Source organism: Schistocerca piceifrons, chromosome X, assembly GCF_021461385.2.
Source record: "Schistocerca piceifrons isolate TAMUIC-IGC-003096 chromosome X, iqSchPice1.1, whole genome shotgun sequence".
In the NCBI taxonomy this organism is placed as follows: domain Eukaryota; kingdom Metazoa; phylum Arthropoda; class Insecta; order Orthoptera; family Acrididae; genus Schistocerca; species Schistocerca piceifrons.
The window spans coordinates 553,698,408-553,712,492 of NC_060149.1; the positions used below are offsets into that span (position 1 = coordinate 553,698,408).

General features: G+C 43.1%; 1 protein-coding gene across 3 annotated transcripts in view; it reads right to left on the reverse strand.

Annotated features, from left to right (window-relative positions):
- The window catches only part of LOC124721331 (syntaxin-binding protein 5), a 1,049,372-nt gene that overhangs the window by 608,924 nt on the left and 426,363 nt on the right, over positions 1 to 14,085 (reverse strand). For all 3 annotated transcript variants that reach the window (XM_047246245.1, XM_047246244.1, XM_047246243.1), the window contains exon 3: positions 10,240 to 10,422. In XM_047246245.1, coding sequence (XP_047102201.1) covers positions 10,240 to 10,422 — 183 coding nt within the window. The remainder of the gene's footprint in view (positions 1 to 10,239; positions 10,423 to 14,085) is intronic.

The following is a 14,085-nucleotide window of genomic DNA, read 5'->3' on the forward strand; positions in this document are numbered from 1 at the left end:
ACCAATCAGTTTGTTCCCCAGGATGCCACATCATACCTTAACCGACCAAGGACGTTGATGATCAGCTTGCCGTAACCTGATGTACACAGTCCAATCTAGCCTGGTATCGAACCCGGGACCCCGTGATCCAGAGATAGCAACGCTAGCCACTAGGCAAGTGGTATGTATGATACGTATGACGATACAGTGTTGTGACAATACTACCTACAGACATGCCTGAATCGCGATGTAATTGCCGGGCGCTTATCCGTGGGTTGTGGTGCACTGCCGCTAGTAGAGCTATTTCATTAGCGTCTCCTGATGCTTCGTTTCCTTTTGCAGGTCTGTACGCAGCCATCAGACATTACGGCGTTTACAACGGTCTAAGAGAACGAACAACAGCGAGCTTTCTCTGAAAAACGTTCGGCATATAAGGCAACGGCAGCCTCCTCATTTCTCCTACATTCTCCGTAAATCAGGATCATTTCAATTTTTTCTTCTATGGTTGAAACATTCGTCTACTTGCACATCTGTTCTCCAAATGATAGGTAGGTGTGCAGTCAAAAAACACTGCGCAAGTTCTGTAATGTTTAGAGCCGCTATCTATTCTACGTCTGCGCGATACGTGAGCTCCGGTGGCAGTGTTGCTGTTACATGATACGTCGTAGTTCGCTACACGGTCACGGCGGCGGGTCGAGTAAGTCACCTGTTCGATATGTCGGAAGAACACAACGTTGCAAACGGGGTAAGCAATTAGAAGTTATGATATGTTGGCCCGCCCTACCCTCGTAACATGGAGGTAGCTCCCACGTGCCACTGGATATTCAAGGACTTTTATTCCTCCGATTACAGCCCAATCTGTGGCGAAATGAAGAAAATGCTTCTGACAAAAACTTACGTAGATTTTGCAGTAGAATCTTAATCTGCAATAAAAGACGTGGGTTCCCCTTTGAAACTTCAAAGTTGTCCCCGGCCACTCGCGCACGAGGTGGGATGGCGGGTCGACTGTGATACATGATGCACACGTGCGTGAGGCTGGTTTTTTTTTTTTTTCTTTCTTCTTCTTCTTACAGTATTATCTCAATTGCATCGGTTGGGAGTGTCGGTGTATTTTGAACAACTGAATGTGTTTCTGGCTCCATGTATACTTATTATTCAGCACCAATGGTACTATATACTTCTGGGAACTATATCTGATGTCAGAGAAAGAAGTTCCTTGTATTTTCTTCGTAGTGGTTTTTGCATGCAAGTGAAGGTACAAGTCGAGTATATGAGCGCAGTTTTATTGATTTTAAGTTGAACAGTAAATTTAATTTCATTCCTTTGGCTCAGAATCCTACACGTAGAATTAATCACTGTTAACCGATGCTCAAATTCGTGCTGTGTCACTTAAAAAGATAAGGTCACCACTTGAATAAACGGTCACTTACACTACTTAAATTTAGGTCGACCATTCTTGCTGTTTTGCATCAGCTAGAATTATTTGGAGATTTCTTGCGTCTGGAACTATCTGAGCTATATCACCTGAAAACCTCAGTGAGCATCCTCTCCGAATTTACTTTGACTTTTTTACAGCATTCTTTGCACTCAGTTATTACATGACGTGTGTGGGGGTTTATTGGATTTGGGGACTACCGCACGATTCGTCTAACGCCTTTAACAATTCTAGGTATACTGTATTGATTGTCTTTACTATCACTGTTTATTCTTTGTACAGTTTTTTTCATTATTCTCTGCCTCGACAGTGAATTTTTTTTAATTCCCCTTCGGTTGTGCTAGTTGACAGTGTCTGAAGCTTTACTGATTTCTACGGAAGCAAAATAAATCTCTCTCTCGATTCTAAAGCCGTCTTGAGTTGCACTGAAATATTTAATATGGCCTCTTTGCCTTCTCGGAAGACAAATTGGTCTTCAGTTAAATGGTTCAAATGGCTCTCAGCACTATGGGTTCAAATGGTTCAAATGGGTCTGAGCACTATGGGACTTAACATCTTAGGTCATCAGTCCCCTAGAACTTCGAACTACTTAAACCTAACTAACCTAAAGACCTTACACACATCCATGCCCGAGGCAGGATTCGAACCTGCGACCGCAGCGGTTGCGCGGTTCCAGACTGAAGCGCCTAGAACCGCTTGGCCACTCCGGCCGGCGGTCTTCAGTTAAATTACCTTCAATATTGTTCTTGATGTGTTCGTGTATATTATTATTATTATTATTATTATTATTATTATCATTATTATTTCTTTACTTTCTCAGACGTTAAGTCTGGTTAAAAATGGAAAGTGACGCGGACCTTGATCAAGCGTCACTTCCTTTTAACTGTACGGTATATGTTATATTGCATTTAGGAACTTTCGGGTAACTGAACATGTATCAATAATTACGGATTTCTGTAGTTGTATATATAAGTTTGGATGTAGCTGTATTGCATTGATGTACTGGTGGATATTGTGTGGTATGACTCCTGTAGTTGATAGTATAATTGGTATAATATCAACTTTATCCTGATGCCACATGTCCTTGACTTCCTCAGCCAGTTGGATGTATTTTTCAATTTTTTCTCCTGTTTTCTTCTGTATATTTGTTGTATTGGGTATGGATATTTCGATTAGTTGTGTTGATTTCTTCTTTTTATTGGTGAGTATTATGTCAGGTTTGTTATGTGGTGTTGTTTTATCTGTTATGGTTCTGTTCCAGTATAATTTGTATTCATCATTCGCCAATACATTTTGTGGTGCATACTTGTATGTGGGAACATGTTGTTCTATTAGTTTATGTTGTATGCCAAGTTGTTGACATATTATTTTTGCTACATTGTTATGTCTTCTGGGGTATTCTGTGTTTGCTAGTATTGTACATCCGCTTGTGATGTGATCTACTGTTTCTATTTGTTGTTTGCAAAGTCTGCATTTATCTGTTGTGGTATTGGGATCTTTAATAATATGCTTGCTGTAATATCTGGTGTTTATTGTTTGATCCTGTATTGCAATCATGAATCCTTCCGTCTCACTGTATATATTGCCTTTTCTTAGCCATGTGTTGGATGCATCTTGATCGATGTGTGGCTGTGTTAGATGATACGGGTGCTTGCCATGTAGTGTTTTCTTTTTCCAATTTATTTTCTTCATGTCTGTTGATGTTATGTGATCTAAAGGGTTGTAGAAGTGGTTATGAAATTGCAGTGGTGTAGCCGATGTATTTATATGAGTGATTGCTTTGTGTATTTTGCTAGTTTCTGCTTGTTCTAGAAAGAATTTTCTTAAATTGTCTACCTGTCCATAATGTAGGTTTTTTTTGTCGATAAATCCCCTTCCTCCTTCCTTTCTGCTTAATTTGAATCTTTCTGTTGCTGAATGTATATGATGTATTCTATATTTGTGGCATTGTGATCGTGTAGGTGTATTGAGTGCTTCTAGGTCTGTGTTACTCCATTTCACTACTCCAAATGAGTAGGTCAATATTGGTATAGCATAAGTATTTATAGCTTTTGTCTTGTTTCTTGCTGTCAATTCTGTTTTCAGTATTTTTGTTAGTGTTTGTCTATATTTTTCTTTTAGTTCTTCTTTAATATTTGTATTATCTATTCCTATTTTTGTCTGTATCCTAGATATTTATAGGCATCTGTTTTTTCCATCGCTTCTATGCAGTCGCTGTGGTTATCCAGTATGTAATCTTCTTGTTTAGTGTGTTTTCCCTTGACTATGCTATTTTTCTTACATTTGTCTGTTCCAACAGCCATATTTATATCATTACTGAATACTTCTGTTATCTTTAGTAATTGGTTGAGTTGTTGATTTGTTGCTGCCAGTAGTTTTAGATCATCCATGTATAGCAAATGTGTGATTTTGTGTGGGTATGTTCCAGTAATATTGTATCCATAAGTGGTGTTATTTAGCATGTTGGATAGTGGGTTCAGAGCAAGGCAGAACCAGAAAGGACTTAATGAGTCTCCTTGGTATATTGCACACTTAATCTGTATTGGTGTGATGTGATATTATTTGAATTTGTTTGGATATTAAGTGTGGTTTTCCAATTTTTCATTACTATGTTTAGGAACTGTATCAATTTAGGATCTACTTTGTATAACAAAAGCTTTTTGGTAATCAATATATGCATAGTGTAGCGACCTTTGTTTAGTTTTAGCTTGATATGTCACCTCTGCATCTATTATCAGTTACTCATTACATCCTCGTGCTCCTTTGCAGCAGCCTTTTTGTTCTTCATTTATAATTTTGTTCTGTGTTGTATGTGTCATTAATTTCTGTGTAATGACTGAAGTTAATATTTTGTATATTGTTGGTAGGCATGTTATGGGGCGATATTTTGCTGGGTTTGCTGTGTCTGCTTGATCTTTAAGTTTCAGATAAGTTATTCCATGTGTAAGTGTATCAGGGAATGTGTATGGGTCTGCAATGTAACTGTTAAATAATTTAGTTAGATGTGAATGTGTTGAGGTGAATTTCTTTAGCCAGAAATTTGCTATTTTATCTTTTCCAGGGGCTTGCCAATTGTGAGTAGAATTAATTGCTTGGGTGACTTCATGTTGCAAAATTATCACTTCAGGCATTTGTGGCATCATCTTGTATGTATCTGTTTCTGCTTGTATCCACCATGCATGCCTGTTATGTTGTACCGGGTTTGACCATATGTTGCTCCAGAAGTGTTCCATGTCTGTTATGTTTGGTGGATTGTCTATTTTAATGTGTGTGTTATTTATTGTCTGGTAAAATTTCTTTTGGTTTGTGTTGAATGTTTGGTTTTTTTCCTTCTATTTTCACTTTTTTGTATCTTCTAAGTCGTTTGGCCAACGCTCGTAATTTCTGCTTCTTTTCATCTAATTGCTCTATCGCTTCTTGTTATGAGATTTTACCTAACCTTCTTCATTTTTTTTCTGGCATTTCATTTCCTATAAATTGTGTTAGCTGTCCGATGTCTTTTCTCAGTTTTTCTATTCTGATCTGTAGCCTGTGTTGCCATGCTGGTTTTGTGGGTTTCTTCTGTGTGTTGGTCGGTTCTGATCTCTGCCTAGTGTGTATATTTAGTGTAGTTCCATAGTTGTGTTTTCATTTATTTTGTTGTGTATGATTGTGTTGATAGTTTTTATTGTTGTTTCGACTTGTGGGTTATTTGGCGGTCTATGCAAGAATGGTCTAATGTCTGTATTTGTGTCTTTGTATTCTATATATGTCAGCTGAAATTTTTCTTCTGTATCTAACATGTGTGTCACTTCGTGTTCTATTTGTGCTTGTTCTGGTGGCTGTCTTAAGATTTCGTTTTCCTCTGACTGTTTAATTGATGCGTGTTGTTCTTTGTTTGTTTGCTCTGGGATGGTTGAGTCCATTACTGTATTCTCTTCTTCTTCTGATTGCACACTATTTTGTTCCAGTATTTGTTGTACTTGTTGTTTGATGTTTTCTAATTCTGATTGGGGTATCCTGTTATTTTTGATTATTACACGGATCTGATCAGCTAGTCGTTGTTCTGTTAAAAGTTTTAATTCTGGGTATCTGGTAATAAATGTTGTGTATACTTGTGATCTGTATCCAGTTGTGTTGGTTTCTAGGTTTGTTGCTTGGTAATAACAGAACATTAGGTGTCGATTAACTTCATCTGACCATCTCATCCTCCGTCTTTGTTTTCCTTCTAGGGTGGTTGCAGGAAGCATATCCTGCAAAACACCTCTATTTGGATTTAAATCATTTTCCAGTTGGCTAGCAGTGTCGTTACCATTGTGGGCGGGCATAGGGTTCAAGCGTCGTCCCCGACCATGACGGCGCTTGTCCGAGGCTTCTTTAGTTCTGTCCTGAACCAACTAATCACACTAAAAGGGGGTTAGCCCTATTAGTGGTTTGTTCTTTTCGTCGCCTTTTACGACTGGCAGAACATACCGGAGGCCTATTCTTTTCCCGGGCCTCCACGGGGTTTATTATTATTATTATTATTATTATTATTATTATTATTAATTTTTTCTAAGCCTTGATTAGAATGCTTCAACTCTTATAGCCTCCACATGTAAGTGATTTGTTCTTCTTTGTAGCAATTATAACGGTAATGTTTATGAAAATTCTTCTGTGATTATGACCAGTTCTTTTAATACAACACTACTATCAGATGCTTAGTTTCTGGGTCTAATACAGCATTTAACATGGGACGCTAAAAATACCATTAAGTTTTTTCCAATTATTTAATGCTTTTGCAGTTCATAATTTTAGGACCCATTCTGACTGCAACAACTTCTATTTCTTTTAATTGCTCCAGCTGAAACTCAAACTTAATATTTTTTCCATCCTCTAGTAATGTAGCCTCACTTTTCTCCAAGAATTCTTATATCCTTGGAGCGTTCAGAAAGGTTCGCGTTTGCTTTTTCCGAATGTGTCCATAACTATTTGTGTGCGTTTTCTAGGTTTCCTCATGTATAGCTTTCATTAATTGCCTAACGTAAGGCTTCGAGCTTCTTGTGATTGTCTGATAACAATGGTTCTTTGTCTATTGTGTTCTGCTTCACGTTTATATTTTCTTCTCTGTTCTGTTAATATTATGTGGTTAATGGTCACTGGGCTTTCGTTTCCTTGATTCAGTTTTTTGATCAACCAACTGTGTACTTTGCCGCAGTTGTTAAAGTCTGTTTTAGATTTCCCCATCTGTTGTTTGTTGTATCACCTACCATTGTCTTTTCATTATTTCGCTGCATTTCTTACATAGCCAGTATAAAACCCTCAATTTCAAGGAACAACTGCCTCGTGGGCACCCAATGATTAGATGCTTACGTGTACGCTTTTTCTCGGCCGATTTCTTTAGAGTAACTTTCAACGATTTTACTATCCCTGCGTTCGTATTCCGCTTCTCAGTAGAGACAGTGTGTGTTTCTTCTTGGTTGAGATGCAGTAATGTTCCATTTTCTGCCGGACACACCACACGGTGCCACGACGACACTATATTTCCAGAAGAAAAAAATCTATCAAATGAAGTATTCAATTTTTATTTTACTTGTTGATGTACACATGATATACGTCACCCATGTAACTCTGGAGTGTGATTGATCTTATCGATGACTTCAGGTTGCAGTAGCGGCTATCATTATCGCTTGACATGATTACACGAAATTAGTAATTAAATACCTGCGTAGCTACAGTATTAATGACTTTGACCGTACTCTTTGCACTTAGTTATGTCTCAAGATCTTGCAGACAAACCAGTTTTTTCCTTCACTGGAATGTGAGTCATGAAGGTTTTTCCACAGTGTGCTGGAATGCGCTAGTCCCGCAGGCACGAAATAAAGCACCACGCAGCTACTAAATCTGTCAATTTTCACACTATTTTCGAAGCATTATAGTACGATTTTTTAAACCAACTATTGATTTTTGGTTGTACAAGAGGTGTATCTACGCCAAATCAGATGATTTAGACATCGACAACTCTCAAAGAGATTACATGGGTCCCAGACAAATAGCAAAAGATTATCCTAGAACATGCATCAAAGAATATAAAAAGAACCGACAATGTTAGCCAATTGCAAAATTGTGAAGACAGACAATCATTACATGAGCACATGTGGACAACGGATTACGTCCAAGTATCTTGCTGACCATCACTTACCTTTATGATGCACTTGTACAAACGCAAATGAATTGTTTCCTATTAAAATTGAGTTATAATGCACCGAAATCGGTCTGCTAAGTAAACATAGTTAGTAGCTACATAATAAAGGAAACTGTTTTATGCAATGTGTTCTGTGTCGCGGCCGGACACTGCCGCTAAAAACGTAGCGTGTGGAAACTAAAGTCGATGCAAATTAGATGGCTGAAAATGCCGCAGAGAGATAACATTTCGGCCGCAAGTAACTTGAGCTTAAATCAGTGCTGATAGACAAAGCAAGATTCGTCAGCCACAACATTATGACTCCCTACCTAATAGCCGGTATGTCCACCTTAGGCATGGATAACAACGGCGACGCGTCCTAGTGTGAAAGCAATGAGGTCTTGGTACGTCGCTGGATGGAGTTATCACTACGTCTGCACACACGAGTCACCTAATACTCGTAAATTCCGGGAAGAGGACGATAAGCTCTGACGTCACGTTCAATCACATCCAGGATGTGTTTGATCGGGTTCACTTCTGGCGAGTTGGGAACCAGCACATCAATTGGAACTTGCCAGTGTGTTCCCCTAATTACTCCATCACACTCCTGGCGCTGTGATACGGCGCATTATCATGTTGAAAAAGCCACCGCCGCCGGAAAACATGATCGTAATGAAGGGGTGTACGTCGTCTGCAACCAGTATACGGCACTCCTTGGCAGTCATGGTGCCTTGCACGAGCTCCATTGGACCAATAGATGCCCACGTGAGTGTTCCCTAGAGCATAATGGAGCCGCCGCCAATTCATCTCCGTCCCGCAGGACAGTTGTCAAGGATCTGTTCCCCCGGAAGACGACGGATTCGTGCGCTCCCATAGACATGATGATGAAGATATCGGCATTCATCAGACCATGAGCCGGCCGTGGTGGCCGAGCGGTTCTAGGCGCTACAGTCCGGAACCGCGCTACTGCTACAGTCGCAGGTTCGAATCCTGCCTCGGGCATGAATGTGTGTGATGTCCTTAGGTTAGTTAGGTTTAAGTAGTTCTAAGTTCTAGGGGACTGATGACCTCAGATGTTAAGTCCCATAGCGCTCAGAGCCATTTGAACCACCAGACCATGCAACGCTCTGCCACGGCGCCAACGTCCAGAGCCGATGGTCACGTGCCCATTTCATTTCAGTCGCAGCTGCCGATGTCGTGGTGCTAACATTGGCACATGTATGGGTCGTCGACTGTATGGGTATGTCTGACTAGCAGTCATTCCTCGCCAGGGTACGCTGCCATCGCATGGACGGGTTTATATTGACAGTAGGTCGAGGGTCATAATATTCTGACTGATCAGTGTATAAAGTCTCGGCAGGCCGGACTACGCCGAGCGAGAACCATGTATTTGTATAATGTGGCATACTCGAAAGGACAGAGAACACACACACACACACACACACACACACACACACACACACACACACACACACACAGAGAGAGAGAGAGAGAGAGAGAGAGAGAGAGAGAGAGAGAGTCGCCACCACGCAACGGGAGACGACCAAAATCAGCAGTTATCGAAAGTGAATATCAATTACGAACGAGTGAGCAGTGAGCAAGTAGAATTACCTCTGTTTGTCCAGGGAGACAGCAGGACACCAAGCAGAATTGTCATTCGCTAATTTAATCTCATCTGATTCCTTAGTAACACTATCCTTATAGCTGGAATTGCTCGCCACAATGTCAGTGTTTTATTCCTAGGATGAATGGTACCAAGGCAATGTTCTGCAATAGCAGAATTCCTCGGCTTTTGCAAGTGTGTGTGACGTTAACGCATAAGCGGAAACAACAGTAATGAGGTTCTGGCGAGCACTTCCAGCTATTGGGATAGTGTTTTAAGGAAGCAGTAGAGATTAAATTACGAAGTGACCTCATGAGCAGGGTCCGAGGTTTTTGCTTAAATTCTGCTTGGAATCCGGCTCTCTCCCTGGTCAAACAGCAAAGGTGCAGCTGAGTTAATGCTATTTGCAATTAATATTCACTATCGATTATTTCTGACATTGGTCATACTCGGGTTTGTGGTGGCACCTAGCCATTTCGGTGTGTCCGTGCGCTTTTTATCTTTCTGCATATGCCGCATTATGTTTTCGGTCGGCGAAAGATATCCAACGCTATTCAGACAAGTTCCGGTAAGGTCATGATGACCACCGCCTTCGACTTCTGGGGCCTTTTCGTCGAGTTCCTCGGGCGCGAAACAACTATCAATGTGCAGCGCTATGAAGACACTTTGCAGAAACTGCGACAGACCTTGAAGGCTGTTGGACGGAAGCATTTTTTGTATCACAACAGTGCCCGTCCCCACCCTGCCCATCGCATGACGGTTACGCTTCAGCGATTTGTTTGGGAAATACTTCAACATCCTCCTTACAGCCCTGATCCTTCGTCGTGTGATTCTCCCATCTTGCGCCACCTGAAGAAAGACACGTGTCGATGTCGGTTTCAATGAGACGAAGAAGTGCAAGAGTAGGTGCAGTTGTGGATTCGTCAGCAGACTACCACATTCTACGAAACAGGAATTTATCGCCTATCGCCTTGTCTCCCAGTCAGACAAATGTCTTATGCAAGTACTGTTAGGACGATTCTTCACCGCAAAAAAACCAACAAAAAAACACACAAGAAAGGAAACGGGTCTGAGACTCACCTCTCTCGCTGGAACTTGAGGCTGTGTACGACCTCCGGCCTCTTCTGACGGAAGTTCCACAGGTGCAGACTGTCGTCCGAGGTGGCGGTGACGAGCGCGCCCTCGTTCACCAAGAACTGGATCTGCAGCACGGCTGCGTCCGACTCGTGCCGCACGTGCGCGTCCACCCCCGGCCTGCCGAGGCTGCCAGCCAGTCAAGGAAACACTAACCGTACAGTTCTTTGTATCTCTCCATATTCAATCGTTTGTTTCACATGTCATCAATTTGTAATACAACTTCACAGTCATAATAATTTCACACATTTGACAGTAGATGCAGTTATCTGTAATTAAGTACACCCTACTATCTGAAAAAGCTGCAAAATATACCCAGTCAGAGCTTAATAAGGTTTCAAGGTGCTGCAAATATCGGCAACATTCTACAAATGTAAAATGTCGCACTTCACTAAACGACTAAAATGTTGCATCCTACGACTACAACATTAATAGCACGCAACTGAAGTCAGTCATCTTGTACACATACCTGGATTAAGACATGGTGTCCACATAAGAACGTCCCACTTTGTCTGGTATACAGTAAGAGTAATTTAGACTATTTACAACAAATCGTACATCAAACTGAAGGTACACTAACCTAATTTTTCTGACAGGTGTTCAATATGTCCTCCTTTAGTTATTCGACACACATCCAACGAAAAATCCAATTCGTCCCACACTTTGGTTACGAAGTCCAGAGTAATGGAAGCAATAGCCTCTTTCATCCTGAGAGTCAACTCTCGAAAATCATTACGTAGTGGCGGAGCATAGACACGATCTTTTACAAAGCCCCAAAGAAAAAGTGGCGTGAGGCCAGTAGAAAAAGAAAACTGCGTACTTACCATTATGATCACTCCACAATTACTGTCTTGCAAAGATATGCCAATGGAGAGCGGCTCCTTCTTGTTGCCACATTAAGTCTTCAGGTTCTAATTGGCGAGAGGGGGAGTCCCTCTTGCAACACATCCAGATAAGCCACCCGAATTGCGGCAGCTTCAGCGGAAAGAAAGTACGTACAGTTGACTTCGGACAGAGTGCAGAAAACATTTTATCTTGGGGGATCTCTGCTACTGTAAAAGTTCATGAGCATGTTCTGATCCTCTGATACGAACATTATGGGTATTTACCCTCCTATTTATGTGGAAAGTCGCCTCATCGCTGAACATCACACGATTAAGGAAGTCATCTTCCCGTTCCAACACTTCACTTGCAATGCTAGAAAGCACACCGTATTCATCTTGCTTTAAAGCAACTGTTACTGGTGTGAACTCATATGTAAACATTTACTTGAAACCTTCAACACTGTCGTCCATGGCAACTAAACTTCAAAACTTGCTTTCCGAACTAACTTCTTATGCCTGGTTGTTACCATCAGCACATGGGGGGACAAAAACTTTGAATGTACACTCCTGGAAATTGAAATAAGAACACCGTGAATTCATTGTCCCAGGAAGGGGAAACTTTATTGACACATTCCTGAGGTCAGATACATCACATGATCACACTAACAGAACCACAGGCACATAGACACAGGCAACAGAGCATGCACAATGTCGGCACTAGTACAGTGTATATCCACTTTTCGCAGCAATGCAGGCTGCTATTCTCCCATGGAGACGATCGTAGAGATGCTGGATGTAGTCCTGTGGAACGGCTTGCCATGCCATTTCCACCTGGCGCCTCAGTTGGACCAGCGTTCGTGCTGGACGTGCAGACCGCGTGAGACGACGCTTCATCCAGTCCCAAACATGCTCAATGGGGGACAGATCCGGAGATCTTGCTGGCCAGGGTAGTTGACTTACACCTTCTAGAGCACGTTGGGTGGCACGGGATACATGCGGACGTGCACTGTCCTGTTGGAACAGCAAGTTCCCTTGCCGGTCTAGGAATGGTAGAACGATGGGTTCGATGACGGTTTGGATGTACCGTGCACTATTCAGTGTCCCCTCGACGATCACCAGTGGTGTACGGCCAGTGTAGGAGATCGCTCCCCACACCATGATGCCGGGTGTTGGCCCTGTGTGCCTCGGTCGTATGCAGTCCTGATTGTGGCGCTCACCTGCACGGCGCCAAACACGCATACGACCATCATTGGCACCAAGGCAGAAGCGACTCTCATCGCTGAAGACGACACGTCTCCATTCGTCCCTCCATTCACGCCTGTCGCGACACCACTGGAGGCGGGCTGCACGATGTTGGAGCGTGAGCGGAAGACGGCCTAACGGTGTGCGGGACCGTAGCCCAGCTTCATGGAGACGGTTGCGAATGGTCCTCGCCGATACCCCAGGAGCAACAGTGTCCCTAACTTGCTGGGAAGTGGCGGTGCGGTCCCCTACGGCACTGCGTAGGATCCTACGGTCTTGGCGTGCATCCGTGCGTCGCTGCGGTCCAGTCCCAGGTCGACGGGCACGTGCACCTTCCGCCGACCACTGGCGACAACATCGATGTACTGTGGAGACCTCCCGCCCCACGTGTTGAGCAATTCGGCGGTACGTCCACCCGGCCTCCCGCATGCCCACTATACGCCCTCGGTCAAAGTCCGTCAACTGCACATACGGTTCACGTCCACGCTGTCGCGGCATGCTACCAGTGTTAAAGACTGCGATGGAGCTCCGTATGCCACGGCAAACTGGCTGACACTGATGGCGGCGGTGCACAAATGCTGCGCTGCTATCGCCATTCGACGGCCAACACCGCGGTTCCTGGTGTGTCCGCTGTGCCGTGCGTGTGATCATTGCTTGTACAGCCCTCTCGCAGTGTCCGGAGCAAGTATGGTGGGTCTGACACACCGGTGTCAATGTGTTCTTTTTTCCATTTCCAGGAGTGTATAACTTTACTTCAAATTGCGTTTCGTTCACTCTTAGAAAACTGCAGATCACGAAACTCGTTGCTCTCAGAAGTCGCCATTTTGCGTACGTGATGTATGTAGTGCTCAAAGCGGGAAAACAACAAAGAAGTCTTGCACATGTGCTCGTTGAAAATTTGTAGTAAGGTCTTATGGGACCAAACTGCTGAGGACATCGGTCCCTAAGCTTACGCACTACTTACTCTAACTTAAACTAACGTACGCTAAGTGCGACACACACACCCATGCCCGAGGGAGGACTCGAACCTCCGACGGGGGGAGCCGCGCGAACCGTGACAAGAGGCCCTAGACCGCGCGGCGTAGGTGGTCAGCGCGGCGGAATGCCACGCCAAGGGGCCCGCTCAGATTTTCTCCGCTCAGGGACTGGGTGTTGTGTTGTCTTCATCATCATTTCATCCTCATCTCCGACGCGCAAGTCGCCCAATGTGGCGTCAAATGCAATAAGTACTTGCCCTCGGCGGCCGAACTTCCCCGAATGGGGTATTCCCGGCCCACAATGCCGTACGATCATTTCCATTCTTTCATGTGCAGCGTGCTAGCTTACGAGACACGGAGGTGGGACAGACGCGGATCGCAACCGCGTGGCGGATTTCTGACAACTTATGTGCTACCCTACCACCTTGAGTGTGTTTTTAGGCGGTTTCCACGCTCTGTTATGTAAATGCTTTGTTCTGTGCGTTATAGTGTTTTAAATGTCTGTGTACCTTATTATCTGAAGCATAAATGGTCCAAATTTTCGCTTCAGATAATACGATACACAGAGATTTAAAACACTATAACGCACAGAGCAAAGTATACACTATTCACAGACAAATGGAGCACACGACTTCTCTCCTTTTGGTAACTGATGGCTGTGGCAACTGGAGAGTATCCGTTCACGAAGATTAAAATCAAATTTACTAAATGATGAATGGAGCGGACCCTTTACGATGGAATAAAAGTAG